General features: G+C 48.7%; 1 protein-coding gene across 4 annotated transcripts in view; it reads left to right on the top strand.

The window, feature by feature from the left end:
• Window positions 1-27417, top strand: part of SCTR (secretin receptor) — a 75690-nt gene that overhangs the window by 16030 nt on the left and 32243 nt on the right. For all 4 annotated transcript variants that reach the window (XM_032353875.1, XM_032353873.1, XM_032353874.1 and 1 more), the window contains exons 2-4: window positions 4607-4727; window positions 21195-21302; window positions 26428-26531. In XM_032353875.1, coding sequence (XP_032209766.1) covers window positions 4637-4727; window positions 21195-21302; window positions 26428-26531 — 303 coding nt within the window. In that variant the 5' untranslated portion in view covers window positions 4607-4636. The remainder of the gene's footprint in view (window positions 1-4606; window positions 4728-21194; window positions 21303-26427; window positions 26532-27417) is intronic.

The following is a 27417-nucleotide window of genomic DNA, read 5'->3' as shown; positions in this document are numbered from 1 at the left end:
TTTGTTCCTTTTTATTGCTGAGTGGTTTCATACTATGGTTTCACCATCATTTGTTCAATTATTCACACTGGAAGACATCTGGATTGTTTCAGTCTGGGGCTGTTATGAATAAAGCTGCTATAAATAAATATTCATGTACAGATTTTTGCATGAATATAAGTTTTCATTTCCCTGGGATAAAGGCCTAGGAGTGCAATGGCTGGGTCATATAAAGGTTGCATATTTAGCTTTTATAAAAATACTGCCAACCTGTTTTCCAGAGTGGCTATATCATTTTACATTCCCATTAGCAATGTATGCATGATCTAATTTCTCTACAACCTCGTCAACATCTGTTGTTACTATTTTTAAAATTTAAGCTATTATGATAGACGTATAGTGATAACACATTGTGGTTTCAACTTGCATTCACTTAATAGCTAATAATTTTGAAAACCATTTCATGTGCTTATTTACCATTTGTATGTTGTCTGTGAAATGTCTCTTCATGTCTTTTACCTATGTCTAACTAGATTTTTTGTTTGTTTACTGTTGAGTTTTGAATGTTTTTATAAATTCTAGATACCTGTCCTTTCTTGAATATGTGACTGCAAATATTTTCTCCCAATCTGTAACTCATCCTTTCATCCTCTTAATATGGTTTTTCATGAAGCAGAAATGTTTTTAATTTTTAATGAAGTCCAATTTATCCATTTTTCCTTTTAAGGGATTGTGCTTCTGCTGTCTGGATAACCCTGAAAGTCTGTTTGTTCGTTCGTTCTTTCTTTCCTTCTTTCTTCCTGGATTATTCAGTTTTTTTTATTTTACTTTTTACTGAAGCTCCAACCTGGGGCTTGAACTCACAACCCTAAGATCAAAAGTCATATGCTCTGACGACTGAGCCAGCCAGGTGCCTCTAAGTTTGTTCATTTTTATTTTTGGTTTATTCTCTGTGTTGTTCAGATTGAGAGATTTGTACTGTCCTGTCTTCTAACTCAGTGACTCTTTCCTCTGTATGTCCCCCCATGCCACCACCATTCTGCTGAGCCCTTCTACTGAGCTTTTTGCCTCAGTTATTGTCTTTTTCAGTTGTAATATTTACATTTGATTTTTTGATATCTTCTACTTCTTTGCTGAGACTTTCTCTTTTGGCTGAGGTTTATATCTCTACATTTGTTTCAAGTATACTTCTGGTGGCTCACTGAAGCATTTTTATGTTGGCTGCTTTACAGTCTTTTTCAGATTGTTTCAGATCCCTGTCACTTCAGTGTTGGCATCAGTGGATCACCTCTTCTCATTCAGTTTGACATTTTCCTGGTTCTTAATATGATGAGTGATCTTTGACTGAAAACAGGACATTTTATATTGCTGTTATATTGCATCTTATTTAAACCTGTCTTAGTTGGCTTCTCCCGCTGGGGGAAGGGGGTGGGTGCTACCCCATTTCTGACAGGTAGACTTCCAGCTTCCCCACTCTGCCTTACTGGACACTGGCAAGGAAGAGATGATCTTCCCTTACTGCTGAGTGAGGGGTGGGAGTATCAGCTTCCCACATGATCTTATAACACAGCAGTGGATGGGGTTTCATCACCACTGCTGGTGGTGAAAATTGTGAGTGCCCACTAGCCCCCCCTCTGTGTTTAGAGAAACTTCTTTTAGCCATTCTTTTAGGGTAGGGTGCTGCAATGAATTATTTTAGTTTTTCTTATCCTTTAAGAATGTCTTGATTTGGAACCCTGGAGGCTCAGTCCTTAAGCGACTGCTTTCTGCTCAGGTCATGATCTTGGAGTCCTGGGATCAAGCCCTGCTTCAGGCTCCCTGCTCAGTGGGAAGCCTGCTTCTCCCTCTCCCACTCCTCCTGCTTTTGTTCCCTCTCTTGCTATTTTTATCTCTGTCCAACAAATAAAATCTTTTAAATTAAAAAAAAAAGAATGTCTCGATTTCCCTTTCATTTCTGAAGATATCTTTTACTGAGTATAGGATTCTGGGATGACCATTCTTTTCATTCAGCACCTGAGACAGCACCCCACTGGGGAGATGGAGGAGCACCTCATTACTTCTGGATTAGGGTGGAAGTCCAGTCTCTACAAACATCATAGGCTGGGGGACCTTTATTAGCACACAGCAGGGATGAATTTTCAGCTCCCCACTTGGCCATCTCTGCCACCACCTTGGCAGGGAGGTTGGGCACCGATGTCACAGCCCAGGGAAGGCAGAAGTCCTGGCTCCCCAGCTGACCACAATTTTTTCTGTGGTGTTTGGCTGTTGTAGGGCAGTTGTTGTCTATATGTTTTCAGTCTTGCTACCTTCCCTCTTTCCTGGTCCTTGGCTTGAGAGAGCAGGCTTTTACTGGGGGTTTTTTTGGTCTGCCTCTGGCTGCATTTTCTTATTGGTAACTTATTCAGTTTTAATAATGGGTTATACAAAGAGAAAAGAAACTTCAGGGAACTTACCACTTCCTTGAGTCAGGAGGTTTTTATCCACTTGCCTTCTTTCCACCTTCCAGAATCTTTTTATGCTTGTTTTGTACATGATGTCCAGGATTTCTTGTTGTACTTAACGGGAGTAATAGGGAAAAGGTACATGTACTACATCTTCCTGAAAGCTGAAGTTTATCTCTTTGTTTCTACTAAATGTAAAGCTGCAAGAGAATCTTTCTATATAAAGCTTTTCCCATAAGGGATGGATTCCTAGAAGTAAAGTCAGTTGGCCAAAGGGTATGAACATTTTTGTGACACTTAATATATGATGACATGTAAAAGATTGTACCTGCTCACACTACCTCCAGCAGTCGCTCACATTTTTAAGGGTAATGTTAGTTTCAAAGTGGCACTGAACAGAATGTGTGCCTACTTGAGATCCTTGGTGAACTAAAGGCAGCCTGCCAACCTGTAGGTGGATTTTTCCACTGAAACTCTTTTATTGCCTCTGCCAAAAAGCCAGAGGCTGCTGGTGATGATGAACTTCAGCAAGGACTGGACAGAGCCCCACAAGGGGACAAGAGCACGAGTATATGGGGCTGCCTGCTGGTTCTAACAATGACTGTTTTCTTAGTGAAGCCACTTGTTTCAATGTTAAGAGTCTAAATATAAGAGTCATCAAAGCAATGTGATGAAGTCATTTGCTATGTTGTCAGGTGAGATGGAAGTGTAGGGGGGATGACTGGGGAAGGAAGGAGCACAGTATGATTTTGATGCTGGGTGGGCACAGGTGTTCCTGTGGTAGCTTTGTTGCAGATGATCACAGCTCTGGGCCAGGGGATGTGATGTGTGTGTTTCATGGGCATCACAGACCCAGTCACTTGGTATCAGGGAGTAGCTGAAGAAGAGCATTTGCTGACAGCTGGTAGATACTTTTTTTATCCCCCGAGAGAGAGTGCCAAGAGGGGGTAGGGGGTAGGGCAGAGGGGGTAAGAATCTCATGCAGATTCCAAGCTTAGCACGGAGTCTGACACAGGGCTCCATCTCATGACCCTGAGATCATGAACTGAGCCAAAATAAAAAGTTAGATGCTTAACCTACTGAGCCACCCAGGCACTTTCTGAATGCATTAGTGAAGAGTGTGGAAGACCCCAAATAAGACATAATCAGATAATTTATGTTTGTCTTTGGAATCATTGGAAGACAGTGCTATCTTAGCTGCCCTTCTCTGGCCAGATCTTTTGTTGATTTGTGCCATTTTGGAGCATGGCCTTGTCCCCAGGGACTTCTCTCCTCGCTCCATTATGTTGACATTTCCACCTGCAAAGCATTGGTGCAAGGTTGACAGGAGCATATAAAAGGTGGCCCTTGACCTCTTGGAAGGCTGGTCTCTGAAATCAGGAACCTTAGGTGTCGGCCTTTGGTCACATGCCCTAACCACAATGGGTTTCAGTTGCCTTTCCTGGGTCTCTTTACAGAGTTATTTTGAGGATTAAATAAGGTAATAATGTGTGTGAAAAGACTCTAATATTAAAATTCCATACACTGTAGAAAGTAAAGTAGGAGTCTAATTCATTGATCTTTTCAGTTGTTCTTTTGTTCATTCATTCATTCATTCATTTACCCAATCACTGACATATTTATCAAGTGTCAGGTATGAAAAAAAGAAGTGAGCCATGCTCTGGAAATCCACTCTAGGAAGAGCTAGGAAGCCAGGACTGTGTGCTAACCCTTCCTGTCCAACTCCTCTGTCCATCGCAGTTTGCCTGGGGTGGCCATAGATGCTCTTCTAGGGAACTGGGAGATAGTCAAGCATAGCTTTCAAAGACCTGCAAACCAAAACCAAACTTGCCAAACCTGAGAAATAAACACTGTTGGAACAAATGAAGTCTCACAGACTAATAATGGTAACATGCCCTGAAAGCAAGTAACTCACTGGGCTCAGGACTCTTGGGAAACCTAAGAGCAAGATTTTCAGTGGACAAGCTACATTGTGTTCAAGTGTCCTGGCTGTCCCAGCCCTGATCTGAATTCTCTTTGAGGAGTGGCTGCCTCCACCTCACTGTGAGGAGCTTTTTCCTGGCATTGATTTTGCTTTCCTCATTTTGAATCCCCACTGTTTGGCCCCATTCTCATGCACAGAAAGTCTTTTTGTGGTACACATTAGTTAGGGGCCGTGATGAGCAATCTGGGTTTTGGACTTGCAGGTGGGTGCCCTCCCTGGATTGTGTGATGTGATGCGTGTGCTGCAAGAGGAACAGGACCAGTGCCTACAGGAACTCTCTGAAGAGAATCCAGGAGACTTGGGCACAGAGCAGCCAGCCCCAGGTATGTGACCCACATTAGTCCATGCTTGGACTAGTCCCACTAATCCCACTAGGGTAAGGGAGACTGGGCTGGTTGGGGATGGAGGGAGCTAGACTAGCTGTATTCATTCAGATAATCACTTGATGGGTTGGAGAGGGCCTGGAATGATCCCAATGAGCAGTTGACACATACCCAAAAAGCCAGATCATCACCACTCACTGTTCCTCGGGGCTCATGGATATAGTCTGTGTTTTTAAGGTAGTGTACCTCTTATCCATTCTCTCGTCTCCTCTGCCAGTTTGATGAGTGAGGTAGTCACAGAGTCAGCGAGGGGTCAGAAAAACCTGGGGTCCAATGTTGGCTTCCACTCACTGGCTGTGTAACCACGGACAAGTTATTTAACCTGCTGAGACTCGGGTTCTTGATCTACATAATGGAGGTGATAATATCTACTTTGGGATTATAATGACGAAATGATAAAGTGTGTTAAGTACTGTTTAGTTTTTAAATCTTATTCATTTAAACATTATTATTAATCATTTAAAAATAACATTAATTTGATATTTAAATGTTAATTTTATTTCTATGCTGCTTTTTAACTTCCCCCCCATCTAAGGATAAGGAGGCATGTAACAGTAAGAAAAGAATCCATTACAGGTATTCAAACAAAGACTTGTACACACGTATTCACAGTGCCACTAGTCTCAATAGCCAAGAGGCAGAAACAACCCAAGTGTCCATCAGCTGATGAATGGGTACGGAAATGTAGTCTATACACACAATGGAACATTACTCAGTCTTAAAAATAAATGAAGTACTGATACATGCTACAACATGTATGAATCTTGAAAGCATGTTAAGTGATGAAAGCTAGTTACAAAAGGCCATGAATGGTATGATTCCATTTATATGAGTTATCTAAAACAGGCAAATCCATACAGACAGAAATTAGATGGGTAGCCTCCAGGGGCAAGGGGAGAGGGAATGGGGAGTAATTCTTAGCTGTTCCCTTTTGATGTGGTGAAAATATCTTAGATTCAGATAGAGGTGATGGTTGCATGATACTCCGTACCAAATTCCACTGAATTGTACACTTTAGAATGGATAATGGCTAATTCTATGTTATTCGAATTTTTAAATAGACTTTATTTTTTAGAATAATTTGCTGCAAAATGGAGCAGAAAGTGTTGAGTTCCCATATACTCTCTCCTCCCTACCCAAACACGACTTCCACCACGAACATCCTCTAACAGAGTGATACTAGTTACAATTGATGAACTTACATTGATCAACGTTACCACCCAAAGTCATGGTTTACATTAGGATTCACTCTTGGTGTGCAGTCTGTAGGTTTTGACAAATGTATAATGACGTGTGTCCACCATTATAGTATTGGACAGAGTAGTTTCTGTGCCCTAGAAATCCTCTGTGTGCTACCTATTCATCCCTCTCTCTCCCCAAACCCTGGGCATTTGCAGGATTATATGGTAATTCTTTTCTTAATTTTTAATTTTTTCAAGGTCTGGCATACTGTTTTTTTCCATAGTGATTTTCCTATTTCACATTCTCACCAGCAGTGCACATGAGTTCCAATTTCTCCACATCTTCACCAACAGTTGCTATTTTATTGTTTGTTAGTTTGTTTGTTTTTTATAGTAGCCATCCAAATGAGTGTTAGGTAATAACTCATTGTGGTTTTGATCACATTTCACTGATAATGAGTGACATTGAGCATCTTTTCATGTACTTGTTGGTCATTTGTATGCCTTCTTTGGAGAAATGTCTATCGAAGTCTTTTGCGCATTTAAAAATAGGAGAAGAATAAATGAAACAAGATGGGATTGGGAGGGAGACAAACCATAAGTGACTCTTAATCTCACAAAACAAACTGAGGGTTGCTGGGGGGAGGGGGTTTGGGAGAAGGGGGTGGGATTATGGACACTGGGGAGGGTATGTGCTTTGGTGAGTGCTGTGAAGTGTGTAAACCTGGTGATTCACAGACCTGTACCCCTGGGGATAAAAATATATGTTTATAAAAAATAAAAAATTAAAAAAAAAATAGAATTGTTTACCGGCGCCTGGGTGGCTCAGTGGGTTAAGCCGCTGCCTTTGGCTCAGGTCATGATCTCAGGGTCCTGGGATCGAGTCCCGCATTGGGCTCTCTGCTCAGCAGGGAGCGTGTTTCCTCCTCTCTCTCTCTGCCTGCCTCTGCCTACTTGTGATCTCTCTCTGTCAAATAAATAAATAAAATCTTTAAAAAAAAAAAAGAAAAAAAATAGGATTGTTTACGATTTTTGCTGTTGAATTTAGCAGTTCTTTGTATATTCTGGGTCTTACCCCCTTTTCACCTCTATGATTTGTAAATAATCTCTCCTCTTATACAGGTTGCCTTTTCATTCTGTTAATTGTTTCCTTTGATGAACAGAAGTTTTTGAGTATGATAAAGTGCAATTCATCTATTTTTTACTTTTGTTTTCTGTGCTTTTGATGTCAGATCCAATAAATCATTGCTAAACTGAATCTCACAAAACTCTTCCCATATATTTTATCCCAAGATTTTTATAATTTTAGCTCTTAAATTTAGGTCCTTGGTCCATTTTGAGTTCCTTTTTGTTTATGGTGTCCGTCTTCATTCTTTCATATGTGGATATCCAGTTTTTTCAATACCACAGGTTGAAAACCTTTTTTCTGTTGAATGATTTTGACACCGTTGTCAAAAATCATTTAACCATATATATGAGTTCTCTCTTCTATTCCATTGGTCTATATGCCTTTCTGCCAGTGACACACTGTTTGTTTTGGTTACTGTAGTTTTGTAGTAAGTTTGAAATCAGAAAGCATGAGACTTCCTACTTAGTTCTTTCAAGATTGATTTGGCTATTTCCAGGTTTCTTGAGATTCCATATGAATTTTAGGAAGGATTTTTCCATTTCTGCAAATAATGCTATTGGGATTTTGATAAGGGTTGCATTGAATCTATAGGTTGCTCTGCATAGTATCAACATCTTAACAATATTAAGTCATCTGATGCATGAACACAACACATCTTTCCTTTTACTTGTGTCTTTAATTTCTTTTAGCAACATTTTTTCATTTTTAGCTTGCAAGTCTTTAACTTCATTGGTTGGGTCTATTCCTGAGTGTTTTGTTTTGATTCATTTCTCTTTTCTTTTTTTAAAATTTAACTTATTTATTGGAGAGCGAGAGGGAGCACACAAGCAGGGGGAGTGGTAGAGGGAGAAGGAGAAGCAGGCTCCCTGTTGAGCAGAGAGCCAGACTTGGGGCTTGATACCAGAACCCCAAGATCATGACCCAAGCCGAAGGCAGATGCCAACCACCAAGCTACCCAGGCACTCCTTGATTCATTTCTTAATTTCCTTTTCCGATTGTTCCTCATTAGTGTACAGAAATACAACTAATTTTTGTGCGTTGACTTTGTATCTATCCTGCAACTTTGCTGAGACCATTTATTAGCTCAACAGGTTTTTTTTTTTTAATATTTAGGATTTTCTACATATAAGAGTATGTTGTCTGTGAACAGAGATCATTTTACATCTTCCTTTCCAATTTGGATGCCTTTTATTTCCTTTTTTTTTTTTTGGTCTAATAGCTATGAGTAGGACTTCCAGGACTACTCTGTACACACATGGTGCTAGCAGCCATCCTTGCCTTTTTCTTCATCTTACATGAAGATGTAAGATGTCTGTCTTTCACCAAAGAGTATAATATTCACTCTGGGCTTTTCACATATGGATTTTATTATGTTGAGGTAGTTTCCTTCTATTCCTAGTTTGTTAGGTGTTTTTTATCATGAAATGTACTGAACCTTGTCACATGGGTTTTCTACGTCAGTTGAAATGATCATATAGTTTTTGTTCTCTGTTCCTGAATGTTGTGTATTACACTGACTGATTCTCATATGTTGAGCCATCCTCGCCTTGCAGGAATAGATTTCATTCGGTCATAGTGTATAGTCCTTTTAATGGATTATGCTGTTCAATTCCAATTTCCTGGTATTTTGTTTAAGATTTTTGCATTATTGTTCATCAGGAATATTGGTCTATGGTTTTCTTATCGTGTCTTTGTCTGACGTTGGTAACAAGATAATGAGCGCCTCCTAGAATGATTTTGAAGTTCTCTTTTTTCTCCTTTTTGGAAGTGTTTGAGGAGGATTGGTGTTCATTCTTCTCTAAATGTTTGGCAGAATTCATCAGTAAAACCATCTGGACTTTTCTTTGTTGGGAAATGGAAATTTTTTATTACTGACTCAATCTCTTGACTGGCTAGAGGTCTGCTCAGATTTTCTAGCTGTTCCTGCTTGTCTCAGTAGGTTGTGTGTTTACAGGAACTTACCAATTTCATCTAGTTTATGCAGTTTACTGGGGTACAGGCCGTACACACCTTTTTGCAAAAGTCTTCCCTCCACGTCATGGCCTTTATTCTTGAAATTCTTGATCTGTTGGTTATCCAGTTTCCTTTTTTTTTTTTTTAATAATTTTTATTCATTTATTTGGGAGAGGGAACACAAGCAGGGGGAGTAGGAGAGGGAGAAGCAGGCTTCCTGCTGAGCTGGGAACCCGATGTGGGGCTTGATCCCAGGACCCTGGCATCACGACCTGAGCCAAAGGCAGAAGCTCAACAACTGAGCCACCCAGGCGTCCTGGTCATCCAGCTTCTCACGGTGCCTCATGGCCGGGTCGGGGACTCCTTCCCCTTTCCAGCAGACACGCTCTAGAACTAGGCTGTGCCCCAGCAGCTCTGCCTGCTACACAATACTTTTTCCCTCCTTTCACCTCCTCTGCCTCAGCCTCCTTCTCTCTTCGCCTTTCCCACGTCACCTTCACAGGGCACCTGACTACTGGTGGCAATGACTGCGGAATGTGCTGTGAGCTAAAAGGGAAGGCAGCCTCCATCTCTGTTATGCGAATTTTACCTCAATGTTTAAAAAGAAAGAGGAAGAGGAGGGGAGAGGAGGAGAGGGGCTGGGGGTGTCTGGGTGACTCAATCACTTAGCGTCTGACTTGATTTGGGCTCAGGTCATGATCTCAGGGCTGTGAGATTAAGTCTCTCATTGAGCTATGTAAGGGCTCCCTGCTCAGCAGAGGATCTGTTTAACATTCTCTCTTCCTCTCCCTCTGCACCTCCCCTCCTCCACCCTGCTCGCTCTCTCTGTCTCAAAATAAAATAAAAATAAGTACATAAATTAGACAGACTGTGTGACCTTGAACAAGGTACTTAATGTCTCTGGGCCTCCATTTCCAGATGTTTTTTATGACGTTGATGTGAAATTACAAGTGTTCATTCATGAAATATAGCACTTACTGTTATGAGGTGGGAATGAGGAGAGCAAAGGATACAATGGTGAGAAAAAAGGACCACAGACTCCTCTTTAATCACCGAGGGATGTATTTTTCCACATGTAGCAGAAGCTTGCTAGGCTAGCTTCATCAAATAGGAGTTGGTTGTGGTTTTTTTTTTTTTTTTTCCATGTTACAGAAACTCAGAACTTGTGCAAAGTTCCAGGGTATCACCAGAGCCCAGAATCCTTCTGTCTTTCTGCTTAGCGTGTGCTGTTTGCCTCATGGTCATAAAAAGGCTGCCATACCTCCGGGCGGGAGGGAAGAGTACCTGTTTCTGGCAGGAAGAAAAGTTACCAGAAGAAAGGGTGAGATGTACTGGGAAGTCTGGAAGGTGGGTTGGAGAAAGACGGAGGGACATTCTGAGATGCCCACTGGAAAGCTAGTGGTCCGGGCAATAGATTATGGTCATTTGGGCTCTTAGAAGCAGGAACTGGGAGGAGGATTCAAATGCAAGCAGCTAATTCGGCAGCTACCCCAGGAACCACCAGTGGAGGACTGTGGGGAGCTGAGGCAGAGAAGGGAAGGAGGCCCCTAAATACAGTGGCATTATCACTATGCGCAATACAGCTAGAACTTTAACAGATGCTTAGTAACCACTGCTCAAGTGAAGATGGTTTTCCATCTTTTTCCAAGGGGCTCAAGTTGGCAGCGTTTGCCAACTTGATACTGGATACGGAGGGATGAGGGAGAACAGGATGAAGAAGGGGTGTAATGCCTTCCAAACAGGGCAAGTGATTAGAAGCCTGTTGAATGGTGCTAGCTGGCCATTCACACTGGGGCAGATGGGCTGCATTATTGCTTGTAGGCCGTGGGGACACATTAGGAACCAGCTCAGGACACACGCCTGGGGGTTGGGGGGGACAGAGGAGCTGGGATATTTACCCACCAATTCCCCATCAGTTAGAACCTACTTCTGAGGGTGGGAGCATTGATTCCCCTGCCCTCCCAACCTGCTGTCCTTGGGGGGAAAGTGGGCTCCTGTGGCTGGAGAAAGCCTTCAGACAACGGGATTCAGGGGCTCACAATTTGCAAATGAGGTTGGGGTGTGCAGAAAAGATAAAGACCAAGGAGATATGAGCAAGGTCTGCTCCTGAGGAATAAGTGGAGGTGGAGAGAAGTGGACACATGAAAGACAGGTCTGGATGGTAACCCAGGCAAGACGTGATGATGAACAGCCTTGGCAGCAGGGTGCGAGGGAGCGTGTCTAGGATGACTCCTGAGTGTCCCACCTGCATATCAGGAAGATGGGGCCAAGGAAGGCCAGGTATTCTGGGGGGAGGAGAGACAAAGATCAGGAGGTGAATGTCAGCCATGCAGAGCTGCGACTTCAGAGGAGAGCTCAGGGCTGGGGAACTCCTCTGTACAGGGGACAGGGGGGTCCAGGTTACACAATTGTTAGGAGCAGTCAAAGGCAGGAGGAAAATCGGGGAGTGCTGGGCAGTGGAGACAAACAGTCGGATGTTGCAACGTGCTTTAACTCATTCGCTCATCTGTTGCACTAGGAGCAGGGATCAGATAACCTTCTCCCACAGTCAAGCATTTCCTTCCTCTCTGCTGGCTTTAAAGCTGCTCATAGGAAGGCAGATTGTGGTCTTGCGGTGCTCACTGGGGGGCGCCATTGAGCCTGAGCCTCCTGCTTCCCTGAGCCCTCCTGCTACCCCTGACACGGTGTCTGGAACCAGAGAGAATGAGGTACCCACAAGACCAGACCTTGGTGCTGCAGAGCTGGCAGCTGGCCTCTGCCTGCATGTCTCCCAAGGAATGCCTGAAATTCCAGCAACAGGCCATGGGTCTTTCATTCAGCCCTGAAAACTTCAGCTCTTACTAAAAAGTAAGAGACACTTATTTTAGAAGAATGAGCATGTGATGTGTTTGAAGTGTCCCCGTGCTCTTCAGTGGTTCCAGGATGAAGTCCAGCGCCTAGCTTGGCCCTCATCCATGCCTTTATCTCAAGCATTTCCCTTTGGCTCAACCACACTGTCTACAGTTTCCTGAAGATGTCAGATTCTCTGTGCCTTCAGGCCTTTGCACATGCTGATCCCTCTGCTACAACACCATTCCCTCTTCCTCACTCTGCCAAGCATTCTGCTTTTTAGGCTCCTCTAGGAATGATTTCCTCAATGCCCACAGCTCTGGTGCACCTGACCTCTGCCACGGAAGGGTAGGCTCTGCTTGGGCCCTCTGTCTGCCTGCATGTTCAGCCATGCCCCGGGAGACTCCTCCATCTATGAACTGCTAGCCAGGCGCCTTATGGATGCCGACCTCCCCTTCACAGGGCTTGGGGTGGTTGTGAGTGTGCCCAGGCCCAGGTTCTGGGCTGACTGATCTGGAGTCGGGGCTGGTCATCCCTTTTCCTTAAGGCTCCCACGTGGTCCTGATTGTGCACCCAGGTCTGAGAAAGCTCATGAGGGACTCTCACCCTGGTTCTGCCTCTAACCCCCATGGGAAGCCGTGGGGAAGGCCCTGAGCCCACCCCATCTTCCGGAGAGGGCTTGGGAGTTAGTATGGGAAGAGGGCTGTGCTGAGTTTGGAGTATTTAACAATGTTTGGCAAGGCCTGGGCAGGTGAGTGAGAAAGAGGCCAGGCTCCTCCCACACCCTCCCTACTTGTTCCCCTCCCGCCACCACACAGGGCTCAGCCTCTTGGATCTGGCACTTTGGCCTTCCACAATTTCCATTTAGGAAAGGGCATCTGTTGCTTTGAAAGCCTAATCTAAAAGCCCTAGAGGCAGATGTCTGAGTACCCAGCCGGCTGGAAAAGTCTTCAGGCGCGCTCTGCGGAGCACTTGGAAACACAGAGCAGAGCATGCATCCCGGAGTTTGGGATGGATGTGTGGCCCAGGTGGGGGGACAGCTCCCTCCGAGATGGAGGGAGAAGAGAGACTGCAAAGGGGGCAAGCTGTTGGAGCGGTTGTCCTCACCAGAACCAGGCCGGCCGAGGGCTGGGGTTAGGCCGCCTGCCCAGGTCCCTGGACCACCCAGGCCTGCGGGCCCTCAGGACCTTCGGCCTTAACAAGGATCTATTCTGGCGTCTAAAGTGGGAGGGGCCAGTGGGACTCTTGGCTAGGGGCCCGGGGTTAATGGTTAAGCTGTCCTGTCCTCCCCCGGGGAGGAGGTTAATATTTGATCCCCAGACGAGTCACAGGAAATGCCACTCTCGGAGCTGTCACTGAGCCCAGCACACTTATCACAAATAAAAAATTAACTCTTCAGCTATTCCGGGTTAGGTGGCCAAGGCCTTCCCAGCATTTTGTGGGAATGTTTCAGGGTCACCCTAATAGCTGTGTGGACTGCTCTACTGGGCTATTTATTGCTCTGTTTACAGAAGCTGATACCCCCCCCCCCCCCCACACACACACACACAAGCTGCCTGGTGAAAGGGCTTTGGCTCTCCGTAGGGAAGAATGTTCCAGAGAGTTGGTATCAGGAAAGGTGTGGGCTCCACAATCACAAAGACAGGTGCATTCCTCTGTCTCTTAGGGGCTGTGTGACTTTGAGCAAGACACTAATCGTCTCTGGGCCGTAGTATCCTTGCATTCCAAGTGGTGACATGCCACGCCCTTTCTCTTCTTGTCTCTGCTAGCTGGTTTCCCAGTCCTGAAGAACATGGGCAGCGGGGAACAGGCTGATTTTTTTGGCAGGAGGGCTGGAGGGAAAGGAGGAAGGGGTGAATGAGATGAAATTCACATAGTAACTTGACCATTGTAGAGAGAACAATTCAGTGTCATTCCGGACATTCACAGCCCTGTGCAGCCAGCACCCCTCTGGTTCCAAAACATTTTCATCACCCCAAAAGAAAATCCCATACCCAATAAGTAATCACTCCTCCTTGCCCCCCTTTCCTGCCCTGGCAACCACGATTCTGCTTTCTGTCTCTCTAGGTTCGCTGACCCTGGATTTCTAAGTGGAATCTTACAGTAGGTGACCTTCTGTATCTGCCCTCTTCCACTGGGCAGGTTTATGAGGTTCATTTATGTCGTAGCCTGCACCAGTATTTCAGACATGCTGGCTTTTCACACAATGTTTTCTAAAATTTGTTTTAATTTTTTTTTTAAGATTTTATTTATTGGACAGGGTCCTGGGATGGAGCCCTAAATCGGGCTCCCTGTCATGCAATGTTTTCTAGCAAACATTCCCAGCTCCTCCTTTTCTGGATTCCCTCTGGCTCCACCCCCAGTGCCTGACACGCCCACCTTGCCCACAGCTCACCACCCCCCAGCTTTTTTCCTGGGCACAAGAGATCTTGGCTCATTTTTCAGAAACAAGTAACTTAGTTTTGTGTAACTTTTCAGGCTTTTTCTTTTTTAGTTTCCAACTTGTATAGTAAGTACCATTATTAAACCCATTTCACAGATGAGGAAAATAGAGGCACAGAGAGACTCAGGATCTCCCAGAGCTGAAACAGGACTCTCAGCCCCCATCTTCTGACTCTAAATCCTAAGGATTTTGTAGTTTGCAACTCAGACTGAGTTGTGAGTGACTGATACTTTCATTCTCCCAAGAAGGAATTTAAGAATTAGAAATCAGGAAAAAAAAAAAAAAAAAGACTGTTGATGTCAGTTAATCTTTAAAAAAAAAAAAAGATTTTATTTATCTATTTGACAGTGAGAGAGATAACATAAGCAGGGGGAGAGGGAGAAGCAGGCTTCCTGCTGAGCAGGGAGCCCAATGCGGGGCTCGATCCCAAGACCCTGGGATCATGACCTGAGCTGAAGGCAGACGCTTGAACAACTGAGCCACCCAGACATCCCAGTGTCAATTAATCTTTAATTAATGTAAGAGGTGGCATGAAATGAAGACCTTCAGGCCAGATAAAGAAGAGTTATCAGGGTGGATGAGGGGGATTCTGTGGGGTCAGGGTACAGTTGCCCAGTGCCGGGGTGGGGGGGAAGGGCTCAGCATATAGTGCTCAAGAGCTCGCCTCAAAGAAAGCAGCCTTCAGCCTCGAAATCGAGGTCCTTCTTCTTACCTCCGGCAGCTTCCATGCAATGTCTGAAGTATTTATTTCCCAGTCTGCTAATCCTGTTCCTCTCTCTGCTTACATACTTTTAGTGGTGGGGAACTCACTACTCCCAACACATTTTATCCCCTGAAACGGCTTGTGTTTTGTGGTTTAAAAAGAACCCCCTCCCCCCGCCCAGACTGTTCAGCTCTTCCTTCCTGTGCTGGGTTTTGAAATATCTTTGCCACCTGGGACTTCAGTCCCATTGATTCTGTCCTGACCACTTCCTTGTGTGGTCCAGCCACCACCAGGAGGGCAATACCTTTCTTGACTTAATGCTACAGATCAGCTCATTAGCAAAGCCCAGAAAACCTCACCAGGTTGCCCCTTGGATGGCCAGGGTAGCCGAGAAAGGCAAACGGAGACAGGATGAGGCCAGGGAACAGGCAACTGCAGGGGTCCCTGAACCACTGAGGGGTCTTGGGGAGGAGACAGGTGAATGGCGGTGAGCAGGGACGGGGGGCAGGAGGCACTTGAGAGATGGATATAGCAGCTCTAGGTAGGAGGAGAGGGTTATCACAGAAGTAGAAGCTAGGGGAGGACCAGAGGGGCAAGGCCTGAGGGAACTTGGGTTCCCTGGTGACCTCCATTAGCCGGCACAGTGAGCAGCGGGAAGTGTGCAGGGAGTTTGGAAGGACGGAGGACACCCTGCCCACCCCAGCAGGGCCTTGGGGGGCCTGGCTTGGTCCTGGCCCCATGGCACTGCAGCCTGACACATAGCTCCGGGAATAGTCCCAGGTTATCGTCAGGTCATCTGAGCTCATTTATAAATAAATCAAGGACAGATGCTCCCCTCTGGGTGGACACAGGGCAGACATGCAGTTAGCAGACGACTGGCTGTATGCCAGGCACTGGGCTGGGTGGGGATGGAGAGATGCCCCAGACCTGGTCCTGCCCTCTTGGGTCACTTTTACCTGCATTTCAGCCCCCTGCCCATCGCCAGACCTGTCTCTGGGCCACCTCTCTATGGCACAGTGGGTGATTCAGGACAGCAGGACTATGGGACAGAGGGAGCAGAGGTCACTGAGCCTTTGCTTGGGGACTGGCCCAGTGCCAGGGGCTTCACAAGTATAAAGGAAACCAATCTTTATCCATCAACTCCAGTGGGCAAAAATAACTTTCTCCGTTTTCTGGACCTTTCATTCTGATTCCACTCTCCTAGGACAGGGGATAACCTAAGCCTTGGTATTTTCTGGATCTTCCCCACAACTTGGCTGGCTGGACTTTCAGAGATTCACATGGCACCGCTGTATCTGGAAGAGCCCAAGTGGTCTTGAGCTTGGCTCTACAGGGCGGTGGCCAGCAGAGTTCTGCGAGGCTCTCCGTGGTCCTCCTGGTCCAGGCAGGTCCCTACAGCCATTTCTCCTCTGGGCTACCCCACCATCCAGCGCTGGCCGGGCAGCAGGGTACTCAAGTATTTTTCTGGAACCTTATAGGTCCTGCTCATTGCGTGCCCTCCTTATCTCCCCAGTCCAAGGGAAGTCTTGCTCCTTTTATGTTTTCTCCCAAGCATTTTGTTTACACCAGAATTCTTGTCCCCACCCGACTCCCACCAACTCACCCCCGCCCCCACCACAGCCTTTGGAAACCCAAGCCAGGAAGATTCTAAGTTTATCTGCCCACTTCTGAGAATGTGAGCCAACAGGCCGAGGAGGAAGGACAAAAAAAAAGGGGGGGGGCGCAGAATGGAGATTAATAGATTAGAAAATATTCTCCTGCACACACAAATCGTTTAATCCACACCAAAATCCTGGGGGAATGTTACTATACCCGTTTTACAGATGAGGACACTGAGGCTCATAGAGGTAAGAGGCATGCTCAAGGGAGATTTGTGTCCAAAACTCACTCTATCTCCACCATGATACTGCTTCCTCTGTGGCTACAGGCACTTGGCAGGCACCCCCTACCCCACTAGATGGCATTCGTGGGCCAACATTGTCTTGTCTCTCCACTCAGAACATCCCCAGCCTTCCATCCCCGCCCTCCAGCCAGACAGTGTCCATCAGCAATGGTGGAGAGCTGCCCCTCACACTGCTCTGAGCCCTGCTTGCCCACACAGCAGCTCATCTGTAGGCATTCTAGCCCTGCCTTTCTGGAGGCAGTGACCCCTCCCTACGGGCTCAGTGAACCGGACCCCCATTTACAAAGCTCCTCCATCCCTTATCTCATTGGACACCTCCTCACCCCCAATTCAGGCAGCGAGCTCCGGGGCTCAAGATCTAAACCCAGCAGGAGCCCGCAGCAACCCAAGTTCTGAGCCCCCAGAGGAGCCCCAGAAGGGCTAGTGCCAGGACGCCCTCCCGTCCTCCCATCCCTGCCCCACCTGTGCTGGCCTTCCCCCTACTCAGAGCAGGAGCCTGGTGGGAAGTGGGAGCTGAGGCCCTCCGCTCACACCCTCCACTCACACCCTAGTGCAAAGCAGGTCCCTGCAAGCAGCTAGGAACCACGCAGTACCAGCCGGCTGCCCTGGCCACGGTCCCTCCAGCCCAGCACACCACCTGTACTGCCTGTCTGAATGTTTTCTCTTTAAATCAATGGACTTTGCTTTTCATCATGTCGTGCATTACATCTTAGGCTCATTCATCCTTCCTAACCGCAACTTCGTACCCTCTGGCCAACATCTTCCTGTCTCCCCCCACCCCAGCCTCCTGGTGACCATTCTGCTTTCTGCTCTGATGAGCTTGAATCTTTCACATCCCACATGGGAGTGAGATCACGCGGCATTTATCTTTTTGCGTCTGGCTTGGCTTATTTAGCGGTGTCCTCCACGTTTATCCATGTTGTCACAAGGGCAGGATTTCGTTCTTAAAGGCTGAGTAATATTGCACTGGGATCCTCCTTACCCATCATTGTTCAATGGACACATAGGCTGTTTGCACACCTTGGCGACTGAAAACGATGCTGCTGTGGACGTGGGAGTGCAGAGATCAGAGGTCCTGATTTCTTTTCCTTGGGGTATATACCTAGAAGCAGGATGGCTGGATCACATTGTAGTTCTGTTTGTATTTTTTGAGGAGCCTCTGTGCTATTTTCTATGGCGGCTGCACCAGTTTACATTCCCCCAACAGCGTACAAGGGTTCTCTCCCCACTTTTTAAAAATTAATCTTTTTTTCAAATAAAGAGAAAGAGAATATGAGCAGGGGGTAGGGACGGAGGGAGAGGGAGAATCTCAAACTGACTCCAGACTGAGTGCAGAGCCCAACATGGGGCTTGATCTCCAGACCCTGAGATCATGACCCGAGCCGAAATCAGGAGTCAGGAGCTCAACCAACTTCTTCAACTGACTATTTTTTAACTTAACCTCCTTTTATAATAATATATGTAATATTATATATATATATATAATATAATATAATATAATATTACTATTATTATAATATATAATATTAATAGCTATAAAATCACAGATGTATAACTGCTTAATACATATTAAATTCTCTCTTTTTTTTTAAACAAATGTGCAACTGTCAGGGTGCCTGGGTGGCTCAGTTGGTTAAGTGTCTGCCTTTGGCTCAGGTCATGATCCCAGGGTCCTGGAATCAAGCCCTGCATCAGGCTCCTTGCTCAGCAGGAAGCCTGCTTCTCCCTCTCTCTCTCCCTCTGCTTGTGTTTCCTCTCTTGCCGTCTCTCTCTGTGTCAAATAAATAAATAAAATCTTAAAAAAAAAAAGTGTAACTATTAAAATGAAAAGCATTCAACCACATACCAGCTAGAAGAGCACGCCACCGGGGATGGGCTCCTTGCACTGAGAGCACTAGGTCTGTTCCCAGCATCGAGGCTGGGAGAGGACATCACCCCTATCACAGCATGCCACTGTGTTCAGGACATGAGCAATGTCACGTGGAGGCAGAAGCACCAGGTCTGCTGCAAACAAGGTTCAGCCCGGAGGGTGTGATACCAGCGCCACCGGTATCAGCTCAGTCCCCCTGCACCTATGTCCCTTGGCCTCTTGGAGCCTGGATTCCTCATTTCCATCACCTCTGGTGGGGCAGTGACCTTACCCTACCCCTGCAGGCTCCACAGTGTCCCATGCACCTCCAGCCTTTTCTCTCTGCAGGGTTGATACAGAAGGCGTGACAGTGAACCGGCTGTCAGGGGACCCCACTCACCTTGAGGAGAGCCTTCTCCCCCTTGCCACCAGCCCCTCTTCTGCCACCTACTGTCAGCACCAAGGCAGTGTCCCTATGAGCCCAGCCTCACATGACCCAGGTCAGGAAGCCTGCCATCTGTCTGGCCAGCTGGACGGGGGCTATCTAGCCTCACGGGCAGGAGCCATGGACCCCCATTCCCTGGCTGACCTGGTGGGGCGACCCTGAATTCATTGCTCCCAAAGTGATGAAAGAGGCTCCTGAATCCTTCCAACTGCTTCTCATACAAGACATGTGGCTCCTTGTAAATGAGGCAGCCTGCTGTCACATGGAGACTTCTGCAGAAGGAGCAAGGACAGCCTCATCCTCCAGGCTCAAGTCAAGTAGACAGGCACAGTGCGTCACAGTAGGCTGGTGTTGCCGTCCCAGGAGCATCTGGGAGGCCAGGGTCGCAGGGACCCTGCAAACTCGGGCAGCCCCTGCTCAGGTCTGGGGAGCAGCGTCCCCAGCGGCTGGAATGTGGACGACCAGTTGCCTGGATGGTGGCAGAACCCTGCCTGGGTGCTCTGTGGCGCGCTCAGACAGAGGTCCAGCCCCTCCTCTTTCAGGGCTCACTGTGAGAGTCGGGGTGAAGGAGCAGCAACATCCTAGGGGCTGCTCATCTCCCACATTCCTCGAGGGACACAGACCCTGGTCCTCAGTCCCAAGATGCTTCCACTGTCCTGGGGGAGCCCCGTCCAAGCCCTGCCTCTGTGTGCAAGCTCTCTCCCATTCCATACCAGCAACCTAGTCCCGGGGCCACAGTCTGTCTGTCACTCAGGGGCTGCCCTGCCTCCAGAGCCCCGCATCCTGACCTCACACTTCCTCTCTCTCCCCCCATCCCTCTGGGGGCAGGCCCCCTTCAGCCCCTCTCTCTGCATCCTCCCTCTTGCCCTCCTGGGCCAACCCCACCCCCTGGATCCCCGCCAGCTCTTGGCTCCTCTCCAGTTCCCCTAGCCTGGCTCCATGAGGAAGGCTCTTGGAAGCTGGGGTTGGTGCCCCTAAGAGATAGGGCAGGTGGCTAAAGCCTGGGAGGTGGCACAGAGCAGGGTAGCTGGACAGCCACTTTCCAGCCCCTGCATTTCCCCGCTGTGTGACTCCAGAAAATCCTTCTCTTCTCTGTGTTATCGCTTCATTCATAAAACAAGGACAGGGCCAGTTGCCGTGGAGCATTGCGGTGGGTTAGATGAGCTTACATGTGTGAGAGCACAGGGTGACGGACTCCCACTAGCACCAAAGCCCAGCTGGCAGGCAGAGGACTGGAAGGCCAGGACCTCAACAAGGAATTCAGAAGTCAGTGATTTGACCAAAGCCTGTTCCAAGGAATGCATATGGGGAACGGCCCAGCCCCCTCCCGACACCAGTTAAATCAGGATCCCTGGATGCAGGGCCCGGTTCTATGTGTTCTGGTGCCTGGGTGGCAGCTCAGTCGGTTAAGCAAATGCCTTCAGCTCGGGTCATGATCCCAGGGTCTGGGATCGAGCTTCAGGTAGGGCTGTCTGCTCAGTGGGGGAGCCTGCTTCTCCCTCTCCCTTCTGCTCCCCACTGCTTGTATTCTCTGCGTGCGTGTGTGTGTGTGTGTGTGTGTGTGTGTGTGTGTGTGTGAAAAAAAAAAATCTTGAAAAAAAATAAAATAAAGCTCCCAAGATGGTTACCCTGTGAGGCCAGGCCAGAGCCCTGCTGTCGAGTCTAATGCAACCCGAGGCCAAGAGGTGTTCTGTCTTCTGTTCTAGAGAAATCCAGAGCTGCCCTGGTGAGTGGTGAGGCTTATACAAGATAACATGTGTTCTCTCCTTCCTTCATGCCTTCAACATGGGCGATTACTGTGTAGATGCCAAAGATAAAAGGGCACATTGGACCCCACTGGTTCCTGATCTCAAAGAGTCAGTCCCTAATGGGAAAGGCTAGCAGGCTAGAGTGCTGGGGATGGTGACAGGCGGTGGGGGAGGCCCTTTGCCCATGCTGGCTCCCTGTCTAACACTGCTGCTCCTCTTGGCAGGTTGTAAGGGACTGTGGGACAACATGAGCTGCTGGCCGTCCTCTGCACTGGGACAGACCGTGGAAGTGGGATGCCCCCAGTTCCTCCGGATGTTCACCGGCAGAAATGGTAACTGCTCAGCCTGGGGGTCTTGGCTGCGAGGCAGTGGGTGACCCTCTGGCTGGGGCTTGGCCTGGAGGCCAGGAACCTCTGGGGACAAGCGATGAATGGAATGGTGAGAGGTGGTCTTTCCTGAGGACTGAAGGCCTGGCTTGGGGGTGTGGGGTGGGCTTGATTCAAAGGGTCCCAAGGAAGGGGGCCAGGAGGCAATGTGCTAGGAAGTGATAGAGGAGACTGGGCTTGCTTCTCTCAAACCCACATCCCCATTTGGGCTCCCCTACTTCCTTCTATGTTTCTGCCCCGTTAGCAACCAGAACCCTTGCTCCAGCCCCCACGTCTGGGTGCCACGGGGCACAGCCTAGCTTTCCAGAACACTTCCTTTCTGTGTCCATTCTGCCAGGCCCAGCTGATAGACTGTGCCCTCTCTGAAAGCCCCTTGCCTCCCGGGTGATCTCTTGCCTGAGGAAAACTGCAGTTTACAAGGATTTTCTTAATTTGAGGCAGGGAGAGAGGGAGACTGTCTCAGACAGCCGACGTTCGGAGACTAACTCGGGCTCACACCCCACCACATGCCAGTAATTTTTATATACACGGGCTCACTGAACCATCACAAGTCCCCTGCCAATGACAGACCTTGACTCCTCCTCTTGACCCAGGAAGGAGCAACAGTAACAGGGAGTTAAGAGGAGTTAACCTTAGCACATTGCCTAAGCTTCACAGCTAGAAGATGGAGAAACTAAGATTCAAACCCAGATTTCTCCAACTTCAAAACCAGTACCCTGTCATCGATGCCGCGGTCAAGGTGGGACTACAGCCTTGTGGTGGGGGGTGATGCTGGGTGGAGGCAAAGTAATTTCACAGCCTTTGGCCCCCGTCCTCCATGAGGTCATTTAAAGTCTGAAGTCTGCCACTCCCTTCCCCCATCTATGTGGGGCAGGAAATGCTGGCTAATGAAACCAGAAAAGAGGTCTTCACACTAAAACCCACGAGTGTCTCAAAGCCAGGTAAGGAAAGAATGGGTGACCAGCGAGGAAATCAAGACCATGCAATGTGGGAGAGGAGTGTAAATTGCTCGCTCCATAATTCTCTAGTACGCATGTGCACACGCATGTGCACACACACTCTCAATCTGGGGAGCACACTGAGGTAGCTCCCTGTCCCACTCAGTCTTATAGGTGCACCAGGGAGACAGGTCTGAGTCCCGAATCTCCACTTACTGCTCGGATAATGCCCGCTTGCTGAAACAGAGGTCCCAAATCTCAAAGCCTTCGTACGTACGTACAATGTCTGCCCACCTAACATGCAAACCAGCTGCTCTTGATTAGCCCCAGGCCTGAATGAGCCTGCTTCTGCCCACATGGCCTCTGCCAGAACTCAGTCCTGGTGACACCAACCTGCAAGGGACGAGGGAAAGTGTGGTCCAGCCAGGTTTCAAGGCCTGAGAAAGTGTGGTCCAGTCAGTTTCCAAGGCCTGAGAGCCCAAGTTACCCATTCTCAGCCTTGATTTTCTCATCTGTAAAACGGGAGCATAAACAGGACCAGTCTATAGGGCTGTGCTTGGAAATGAATTTTATTTTATTTTATTTTTTAAAAAATATTTTATGTATTTATTTGACACACAGAGGTCACAAGTAGGCAGAGAGGCAGGCAGAGAGAGAGAGGAGGAAGCAGGCTCTCTGCCAAGCAGAGAGCCCGATGGGGCTCGATCCCAGGACCCTGAGATCATGACCTGAGCTGAAGGCAGCGGCTTAACCCACTGAGCCACCCAGGTGCCCCTGGAAATGAATTTTAAATATCTTCCTTCATCCTTTCTCTTCCTCTCTTCTCCCTTCTTGCCTTCCCCCTCCCCACCTACCAGGTGCCAGCAAACCGACCAACAGTCTTTTTCTCCCACTGTGACCCTTCCATGTCTATGTCTGCGGTCCATGGAGCTCCCAACACATGAGATTAATGCGCACATGACTGACCCAAGGCAACATGTTGGTCAGGTTCGAGGACAGGACCAGATCCTGGACTCCCTGTCCAGTGCTCCTCCCTTGCTGACCGAGTTCTCCAGCTGGAGGGACTTGAAGCTCTCCTCCTTTCCCAGTCTTCCCTTCACAGCCCTCCCAAAGCCGAAGTGCCTCTCCATCCCCCATCAACGTCGCTTCTACCTTTCTTCAGAAGAGCCAGCCAGAGCCTTGCTCCTAGCCAAATCCTCCCCAATCAACTGCTAGAATGCCTGTAAGCCTCTTTAACTAGCAGCCCACTGACTCCCTTTTGAGGACCCCCAACCCTTTAACTGCTCCAGACCCACGGTGTTCACCCAGGGGTGCAGTCCCACTTTTTCCTGCTGTAGGGAAGGAAGTTGGGGTGGTCCGCCTGCCACTGCTGCAGTTTCTTCTTCCTGCCACACAGTGTCGCTGTGGAGCTTCAGGAGCCTCCTGTCTGCCCCTTCACAGGGAGACCCGGCCTGCTGAGGCTTCTGAACTTACCGCTCCTGGGCCACTCTGTTCATACCCAGCCCCCGGCCCAGGGCACCAGCCAGCCAGCAGCACGGGTCAGGACCAGTCCGGCCTGAGTTAGTCACCAAGAATCATCTTCCTACCACCACCTTTCTTCCCCATAGATCCCAGAGCCCTGGTCTCCTCTCCAGAAGGAGGGCTCCCCTCAGTAGTGTCCCACAGGACCCCAGGGCTCCCAACCCAACCCAGAGAGGAGTGCCCTGTGAGGACTGGTGTTTTGGACCGACCTTTCCTTTTGAGAGAAGAAAATAATAATAATAAATTAATAATTTCCCAGGGTGCCCACTATGGGGCCCAGACAGAATGGCTGTCTAAGTGACTCCCAAAACTGCAGGCTGGAATCTGCCCTCAGATATTTTTCTGTGTGTGCCAAGGTCTAGAATGTTCTTTCCAGGATGCATTCCTTTGATTCTTTACGGGGCACTGGTCTTCCAGAGTCCCTTGTTAGAAAACACGCTTCTCAGGCAGGGTCAGGCCTTCTTCTATCTTGGGATTGGAGCCTTAACACAGTGGAGGTCCCTAACCTGATTAGGGTCCTGGAGCCTTTTGAGAATTGGGTAAAATCTTTGGATGTACAGATGTATATGCACAAAATATTGATTGTACCTTCAGGGGCCCTTGAGGTGTACACTGCCCTGAACCTGGGTAAGCAAGGGCCCCTGTCCTATTAGGAATGAAGCCCGGGGCAAGTGGGTGGGGTTGAAGGGCTCTCCAGAGAGAGCCCAACCCTCGTCTCCTCTGCAGTTCTGCCAAGAGCCTGGTCAGCAAAGGGCACTGCTTCGTTAGCCACACCGGGCGCCCGGCCTGGGTCACATGCAGCATCTGTCTGGAGAATCCCACTGGGTCAGTGAGGAGAAGGCCCCAAAATGGGCAGCTCAGCCCAGACCAGCCTCTAGGGACACACGAATAACTGGTTCTGGGCCCTGGGGAGTTTGCATTCTCTTAATTCAATTTCCCATCCAACCAAACTGAAGTCAGAGGCCCCTGCTTTCCCGTCTGACACGCTAGCTCCCTTGACTGAACTGTAGAAGTCTTGCACCCCGCCCCCTAAATTCCATGCCTCCAAGCCCCACCACCGAGGTCTATTTTGGAAAGGCTGAAAGGAGGAGGGAGTCACATTGTGGGGCTCGCTGGGCCAGGCACCAGGCTGGGCACTCACTGGTGCTATCGGGTTCCCTGCTCAGTCCTGCAGTGTGGGTGACTATTGTCACTGGGCACAGAGAAGTAAGGCATTGAAGCTCACACCCAGGTGACCAAGGGGTGGGGGGGCTGAGTTTCCCACTCAGATCTGGCTACTTGGAAGCCTGTACTCCAGGTCTCAGGGGCTTTTGGGGGCCAGGCAGACCCAGATCTGGAAGGTCAGAAAGCCAAGGTCTCCTGGTGCTAGAAGCTGCCCCCAGGGGCCAGGGCCAGGTGGGAGGGAGGCACAGGGAAGAGTCACATCCTGGCTGGACTCTGATGCCCAATTCTGGGCCTTGGTTTTCTTGTCTGGTAAATAAACCAGCCGTGCTTCCCTCCCTGAGTGCTGGGAGGATTAGCTCAAAATCTGGAAACGAGCATAGTGGCTGGTTCTAGAAATGCCAGCCATCATTTTTGAGTTCAGTGGAACCCATGTGACCCTGAACCCTGTGAACCAGTGGTCCAGACCCGAGGCCTGTCAGAAAGGAGCATGCAAGGCCAAAGCAGGGTGGCTGGGGCCCCTAGAGGGGGTATGAATTTGAGCTGAGGGAGTGTCAGAATTCCTATCTCCAGGGGTGTGACCAGGCACACTTGTGTGCCTGCCACACCTGCAGCAGCCAGATGCAGGGGTGGGAGGGTAGGGAGGTGGGGGGTGGGCCCCAGGGCCTGAGAGACCCTGGACTGGGGCTGGGCCTAGGGGCAGCCAGCTGTGCTGGAGAAAGGTAAGGGGAAGCTCTGCAGGGGTGGGGACACAGAGTCCAGTGGAGGATTGCTGCTGGGACTGGAGGGTACTGTGACATATGTCCTGCCCTCCCCCCTGTATGCGGAGCCCTGTGTCTGGCAAGGAGGGACATGGGGATGGACGAGGCTATGGGACCCGGGGGCGGGGGGACAAGTAGTGCTTGGAGGCTAACAGGGTTATTTGTTCAGAGCTGGGCTGGTTTGTAAATCGAGGCCTCGGTGGTCCGCAGGTATGTCTCTCTCTCACCTGTGCACACACGTCCGCACCCTTGCACTTTCTAGGGCTCTCTCCCTACTTTCCTCTTCCACCACTCTTATTTTTTTTTTTAAGATTTTTATTTGTTTATTTGAGAGAAAGCAAAAGAGAGATCACAAAGTGAAAAGGAGAAGCAGACTCTCTGCTGGATGGGGAGCCTGATGCAGAGCTTGATCCCAGGACCCTGAGATCATGATCTAAGCTGAAGGCAGAGGCTTAACCGACCAAGCCACCCAGGCATCCCTTTCCTGCCTCTTCTTACTGACCCTTACATAGTCTTCAAGGACCAGCTGAGCCGATTGGGAGTGGACTGTGTGGTTCAGAGAAAGGCAGCCAGGGCTGAGCAATGGGGAAATGCCAGGCCGCCCCTAAGGCGTGGCTGAGGGTACCTGGGACCCCAGGCCATCTGTCCCGTGTCCCCAGTGCTCACCTGCAGGATGTTTGGCTCCCACAGGTTCCATGTTTCGAAACTGCACACAGGACGGCTGGTCGGAAATCTTCCCCAGGCCTGACCTGGCCTGTGGGGTTAATGTGAACGACTCATCCAACGAGAAGCGGGTAAGCCTGTCTGCAAGTGAGAAGATAGAGTGGAGCCAGCCCTGGGTCAAGATCAGGGGACCGGGAGCTGCTCTTGTTACCCACCCCACCCCACTCATCATCCGGGGCTCCCTGGGCCTACCTCAGTGCCCTGGTGACACAGCCCAGAGATGGTTAATGAAGACCCGGGCACAGGCACAGTAAGAACTGCCCTATAAGAACGAGAAAAACTGTAAGAACAAGACTGGGGGTGATTTAGTCATGAAACTGAAAGAAAAGCAACCCCCTGGTTAAACGCCTGGAGTCAGGCTGCTGAGTCTGAACCCTGACGGTGACCTTGGCGGGGGTTGGGAGGACTTAACTTCTCTGTGTCTCAGTTTTTCCATCAGGGAGATGGGCTGATTATGGTTCTGACCTCACAGACTTGCCAAGGGAACCAAACGAGGTAATCCAGGAAAGTGCTGAGAAGGGTGCCTGGCCAGAAGAAATACTCAATAAATGTTGTCTCTCAGGGCTTCTCAGGCTCTGAGGGGAAAGAGCGAGCTGCATGCTGCTGGGCAGGCCTGGTTAGAGAGAGGACACTGAGCAGTGCGCTAAGCTTCTCCAGGTGCCTCCAGAGGCCTCCCCTAAAGTGGCCATTAGTATCAGAGCCTTGCATGGGGATTCAACTCACTCACTAAAATGTGAGCTCTTCAAAGCCATGAACTCACTTAACAAACATGTATTAAGCGCTGACTGTGAGCCAGGCATGGGTCTAGATTTAGTGATATTGCAGGAACAGATCAGAATCTTACTCATTTCCAGGTCCCAAGGCCCCAGTACAATGCTTGGCACTTAATCAGGTGCCCAATGAATGTCTGTTGTTGTCTGAACACCTGCCATGGGCCGGTTCCTGGATACATGATGA

The sequence above is a fragment of the Mustela erminea genome, chromosome 8, assembly GCF_009829155.1.
Source record: "Mustela erminea isolate mMusErm1 chromosome 8, mMusErm1.Pri, whole genome shotgun sequence".
Lineage (NCBI taxonomy): Eukaryota > Metazoa > Chordata > Mammalia > Carnivora > Mustelidae > Mustela > Mustela erminea.
This window is presented reverse-complemented; position numbering and strand designations above follow the sequence as displayed.